The sequence below is a fragment of the Pagrus major genome, chromosome 8, assembly GCF_040436345.1.
Source record: "Pagrus major chromosome 8, Pma_NU_1.0".
Classification (NCBI taxonomy): domain Eukaryota; kingdom Metazoa; phylum Chordata; class Actinopteri; order Spariformes; family Sparidae; genus Pagrus; species Pagrus major.
Window position 1 is genome coordinate 33,920,001 of NC_133222.1, and position 6,695 is coordinate 33,926,695.

The 6,695-nt window shown below is 38.1% G+C and overlaps 1 protein-coding gene across 1 annotated transcript in view; it reads left to right on the top strand.

The window, feature by feature from the left end:
• The window catches only part of hydin (HYDIN axonemal central pair apparatus protein), an 80,343-nt gene extending 79,726 nt beyond the window's left edge, over positions 1-617 (top strand). The window contains exon 89 of the mRNA XM_073472813.1: positions 132-617. Within this exon, the coding sequence (XP_073328914.1) occupies positions 132-341 (210 nt within the window). The 3' untranslated portion in view covers positions 342-617. The remainder of the gene's footprint in view (positions 1-131) is intronic.
• Positions 618-6,695: the final 6,078 nt, after the last annotated feature.

Below are 6,695 nucleotides of genomic sequence, written 5' to 3' on the forward strand. Positions count from 1 at the left end.
CTGTATGAAGAATGTTTAGACTCTTTAACCCTCCAGCGTTATTTTATTTGCTCACTTTATTAATTTATCTTTTTTTAAATTGTTTTTATCTGTTATTGATTTAACCTTAGCCTTATTTACCCTGCTCCTAGGTGGACAAACCATATTTTACTGTCAAAGGAGTGGACACCATCCCCTCCAAAAACACCCAATACATCCTCATATCCTTTGAGAGCCCTCCAGGAGACTCTCCAGGGCCGTGGTTTGGCCAGATGACCATCTCCAGCCAGCGCTCCGAGGGCCACTGCAAACCTTGTTCTTGGGTCTATTACCTGAAGGGATACCGCCCCAGCTCATCTTAGAGAGAAATGTGTGCACACATGCATTAGGTTGTGCCGACACACATTAAAAGAACAAAAACTAGATGCAGAGATAAATGTGTGTTGACAACCACTTGGACTACATTTTTTTAGGATGCTTCAGTTAAGTTATTTATCCAATACCTGAACTCTGATGTTAATGCCAAAAATACAAGCCACAATTTCCCTGTGTGTATTTATCATTTAAATAATTATTTTTCACAAATGTGTTTAAAAATATATTTTAATCAAGCAAATAAACCCTACAGAGAAAACATGCCCAGGCCTGTCACTGCACACTCATTTCCACACGGGGGCAACCATGTACAGTTTTCTTCTGCTCCACTGGTGTGAGGAAGAGACATCATTTACTTTACTTGTGTGCCTTGTGGTCCTTCTTTTAACCAGCATGTTCAAGTGTCGTCTTTCCACCAGGAGTTAATTTGTCAAAACAACTGTGTGCTGTTAGACACACGGCACAGTGCCGGCATCACCAGCTTCTCAGCTGAAAGGGCAGAGCTGGAGGACATGCTCATTATTAAAGGTTAGATCTGTCACACACATGCACACAACCAAATCTGTAATGACAAGTTGGACTGACAAAGTTAAGCACACAGGATCGATACCTCCTGCTATGACAGTTTAGGAGAAGGATGGTGTTAGATATTAGACAAAAGACTAATAGCAAAGTGGATGAGATCTCTTGTCTTACACCCCTCAGCTTACTTCTGGACAACAAGCGTTTTCTACCTTTATTACTACAGAGATGTTACCTGACTGCTCACAACACCTTGACCAAAGAATAAAAAACTCAAACCATTCACTGAGAATACATGCAATACATTGTACCACATAGCAATATAAGATAATTAATGTAGCAAGAAAAGGGCCAGAATCCAGAAATCCACAAATGGATATCTACGAGATTCTCCGGAGAATAGGGAACATTTCTGCATATTCAGAGTTTTGTTGATATGAGCTGTATTTCATCAATATGGACTCAATATACATCATCCGTCGTAAAGTTGAAACAACAATTAAGTTTATTTCTAACCTTCTCGAAAGCAGGCTTGATTGAATTGCCATTATTTGAGACAGTTTTAACTCATAAACTGGTAACTAAATGTTATTTTTGTAATTTGTGCTCTAGTTTGTTTTAATTTACACGATACACCTGTATATCTACACCTTTGATAAATACTCTTTGATATTACTACAAATATGTTTAATATTTTTTTTAACCAATTGCCAAGAGAGGACTTCTTTGAGCGATGTCTACCTATCAAAGAGGGGGCTTCCATAGACTGCAGTCGAGCTGCCTGTACCCATTCTTTCACCTATTGAGAGTTTGTAAAAAGACTTTCTTTGTTTCTTTCTGAAGTTGATAATTAACTTAGATGTTGTCTATATTTAAACATTTCACTGTGATACATAACTTCAAAAGAAATCATGGCCACTTTAATTGAGAATAAATAATGTTTTACCTACAAATCAGAAGTAATTTGGCACTAATATCAGTATAAGCAACTACATTTACTTTATCTAGGGTTTCAGTATATGAATATATTCTTAGAGTGACATTTTAAAAATTAATTACACCAGTGAACTAATTTTAAGGGGAATGCATATTCATCTGTGTTATTGTGGATCAATGTTATGACCTTTGCAGTGTTAGTTATAACTGCTATAACTTGTAGGTCATTTGTTTGTCATTACACAAAACAGGGCTGCATACTGAATGGAAGCTTGTCACTTCTTCATGCTACTACACAAACATAGAACACATACAGTTATTTAGGCTATCGACATATAAACATAAACACATATACACACATACAGGAAATAGACAAAGCTGTTTTCAATTTTGCACCTGGGGGAATGTAAACAGCGTCACCAAGATGGTGATGATAATCTGGTCTGCAGTCAGTCACCCGTCACAGAAAATAGATAATGCATGAAGGTCACCTTACTCTGCTTTCACATGTCTGTCTGTCTAAATAAGGTAGCTTTTTTTCTTGCTACCTTATAGCACTGCTACTAAACTACTAAACGGCACTGTACTCCATGTGAGCTTTTGACTGCTCTAATGAGCATAGTATAAATATAATGAAGAAAATTATTATTAATGGAACTTTGCACAGTGTGGAACAAACCTCAAAGTGAGACCTACTAATGCAGGTCACTGCTATGGTTTAGCATATGCAAGTCCTCATCCCCCACCTGCCGTTTATGTTTTGATGTGAATACTTTGTACTTTTTAATACTTTGTATTATATTTGAACTGATAGAACATTTGAGATAGGATGGGGGTCGTATTCAGTGGATGGTTGGTGTCAAGGAGAGGGATGAAAAAGGGGGTTGGTTGCAGGGGGATGAGCAGGGGTCCAACAGAGTCGTGGTGTGGCTGGAGCATCTAGGAACCCAGAGGTTGAGACTCAGGGTGGGGGCATGTCTCGATGAGCATGTGGCTTCATCGTCCACATTGTGGTTAATATAATATAGAAGAAGAATTTTAAGCCTAGTAGCCTCTTGATGGTGAGGCCAGAGCACCAGGCAAAGCGCATGTAAGCACTGGAATGCTCTTATCTCTTCTTCACAGCTTGTTTCCACTGAAAAATGTGATAGTGATCATGTGAAGCCAGGATGAGACTTGAAGTACTTTTGCTTGCTCAATTTTTCTCTTTGTCACGATCAAATTATCATCAAACTTCCAGAAATACATGTGTGAACAGTTAGGTTCTCTTATATGGTGAAGATTCAAGGCATTATGTAGGAGTGAGAATAAAGGTCTTTCAACAAAATTGGGGCAGGTCGAAACTTACCAGACATACAGACTTTCTGTATCCCGTAGAAAATACTTTATTAAAGAAGTACTCCATCAGTCCACTAATGTCATTTCAAAAAATGTGTGGACAGGCGATTGGCAGATTAAAAAAATAAAATGAACATTACTAGTGGAGATATTTAAACATTGGATCCTATCATTCCAGGAGTGCAACTCAAAAATGTCTTTCATATGACTCTTTCTTGTAATTACAGTTAAATATTAATAGTTTGAAGCCAAAGCAGAAAAAAACATGAAGACATCGTTGCTCACTTTTTAGACATCTCCTCGAGAGTCATAGAACACATTGTACCACTGATCCTTAAACCAAATAACCATCAATGCACAAAGGTGCAGCACACTACAGATGTAGCTGTATGGAGTATGCTTAGTCACACCAATATCAATACCCATATCACATACATACATACATACGTACATACATACATACATACATACATACATACATACATACATACACGTGACCTGACTTTCATATCAGCAGGTGGAGGAGACTATGGTGCAGTTGCAAGTGAGAAGACTGCCAAGCCAGTGACAGCAGTTAGAGATATTTTTAAGATTTTCATTTAATTTAGTTTTTTGCTTTTAGCCTTTATTTGATAGGAAAGATTAGAGATTGACAGGTAACCTGAGAGAGTGGGGGAAGACATGCAGCAACGGGCTGGAATCGAAGACAGGCTGAGGACTCAGCCTCCGTACATGTGCCCCCCACTCTACCAAGTGGGCAATCGGGGCACCCATAACTGGATATTTTTGACAATGGCGTTTCAGCATTTGTAAGCATGACACCACTGGATATTTTTAAGGAGACCTTGGGACAATTTCCATATTATATTATTGACAAAAAGTTGGAACGTCTTCAGCTGTGATTATGACAACAAAACCAGGTATTTTTAAGTGTTTTTTGTGCCTAAACCTAACCAGACCGTGAGCAGCGTGTTGTCACAACATAAATTAGAAGTTAATCCTAAAGAAGCATAAAGTTCTAAAATAAAGACATGTAAAGTTTCAACATATTGTTTTCAGAAAGGTACATTGGTTTTCTAACACTTCTAACATATTGACCTTAGAGGTGCTGGTTAGTGTACTTTTTTTACCTTTAAACAGAGCCAAGCTAGTTGTTCTTTATGCTAACCTGAGCTAAGTGGCCGACAGCAGTAGGGTTGGATCTTCTTTTCTAACTCCTGGTAAGAATGCAAAAGACTGCTTTTCATTTAACATCAGTTTAACATAGCAACATGTAAATGTATTACATGAAAACAGAAAAGTACAGTGGTACATTAATGACTCAGTTTTCAAAAACAATAATGATTTATGACAACAAATGATAAAGCACAGTGCAACTCGAACACCACCAAAACAACAACATAGACAACCCATAATTAAAGGTAGATTATATTTGTGAATAAGAGGCAATAATATGAAATATTGAAATATTTTCGTTCAAAAAGCAACAGTAAACATAGGTTTTATGATCATACAAAAATAGCCAGTACCAGTACATGTCTCCTAAACATACATTCATGTATGTGTGGCACATTAATATGTGTTTTCTTCTTCCATTGAGTGTTCAGCATTGTTAATAATAGAAATATTCGGTAACACTACACTTCACAGGTCAGCAAATTTCGTGTCAAGTAGAAAAGTAGCAGGTAACAAATTTAAAGGGGCACTCCGTAGTAAGAAGTAAGAAATAAGAATAAGTAAGAAATTCAAATTTAGTTTAAGCTAATAATACAAACTCAGAAATATTTATGTTTCCCATACCTGAATAAACAAGCTGTTCTCAGAGGAGAATAAAGTCCCAGAACACTGTTTGGAGCTAGAAAGGTGGCAGGGTCCGCCACATAAAAAGTACAAAGCAAAACAGTCTGAAACTGTGTTGTCCTTTAAGGTCAGTTTGTTTATTCAGTTTATTCAGTCATGAAAACAAAGAGAGTTTGTTTATTGAGTTTGTTTAGGCATAAAAAGAATCAGTCAATGCTTTAATTTCTCATCTGGTTAAAACTGTGTAGTGCACCTTTAACTATTAACCATGAAATTTGCGGACCTGTATCGTGAAGTGCTATCACATATATTCATACAGTATTTTCAGTTAAATTGTTTGGAATACTTTCAATAAGAGCATCAGTAAGACAAGCTATTTGGTCCCAGTTTACATTCATATTTAAAAGCATATTGTTCTTGTTCTCAGTTTTTTCATAGTCCGTGTCTTTAGTGGTGGACAGATTTGCCAGCGACTGTGTGACAGCGTCTGCAGCAGCTTTCTTCATCTCATCCAACAAAATAATTTCTGTCTGCTCCAGTATAGTCTCTTCAAACACCACCCTGAAGTGATTCCTCCTTGTGCACCACCTGTTCCATGGCAGGGCGAAAATGAAGGAGCAGGCAATGGTCAGCAGGATGCAGGTTAACCCTATAACCTGACAAAAATATCAGTTACTTTCAAAAGCACTTCTCATTACGTACTGTTTAGTTTATTGTTGACTTTGTCCTCTAGAACAGATGTTGTGTGGCAGGACGGGCTTTACTCACCATCGACTGGTTTTTCAGGTGAATTTTTCTCGCCTTCTCAGCCGGACCAATCTCACTCTCCCCCATACAGGATAAAGTAATGAACTCTTCAGAGTTTCCACAGCACACAAACCAGTCTCCATCTACGAGCACTGACCCACACCAAAGAAATCCAGACGCTGCAGCCTGAAGAAAGTATATGATGAACTCGCAACCGAATTTCCTGTGGCAGCTGCACGTTTTCTTTTTAGCTGATGAGTGGTAGCAGAAGTATCTGAAGATCCGACCAATCCGCTGGTCGTTCCACATTATAATGCTGACTATGATGAGAGATGGCAACACCATGTAACAGTAGCAGTGAAGGACGTTCCTGCCTGCGGCGCACGGACATGCAAAGTCAATCTGAAACCACAGATGGTAACATAAAAGCAACATGACAAGTACGATCTGACGGCTCGCATTCTGTGTAACATACTCTGTACTGGGGAGGTACCCATAAACGAAAATGCTACTGCTCCACGGCATGTTGCCTAATGAACTGGAGGCATCTGGTGCAGAGGCCTGTCTGTGCTGCATTTATCTCTTCGAGTCCATAAGCAGACATTCCTTTAATGTTTCACTTCCTCCTATGTTAGTCACTCAGCACAGCATGCAGGCACACACACAAGACAGAGGTCAGACAGGTATCTATACAGCACATCTCCAGTTATGCTGCAGTGGAAGTGGCGATATGAGTTTTTATCTTTTCTTTATTGACTCTGTCAATGAAGGTGACGGTGTCGCTTTGTCTGTCCAGATGTTTGATGCTGTGGCTGATCGGTGTATGTATGCATAAATATGTGTATGTATTGTTTCAAACTCATATTTATTATTTATAATAACAATACACTGCCCACACTGTTTATGATTACACTGTTTATATTTGTACGCATTATGTATATACGATTCTATTTCTATTTCTTACCTTTTTATTATATTGTTTATTTTTTACTATTATT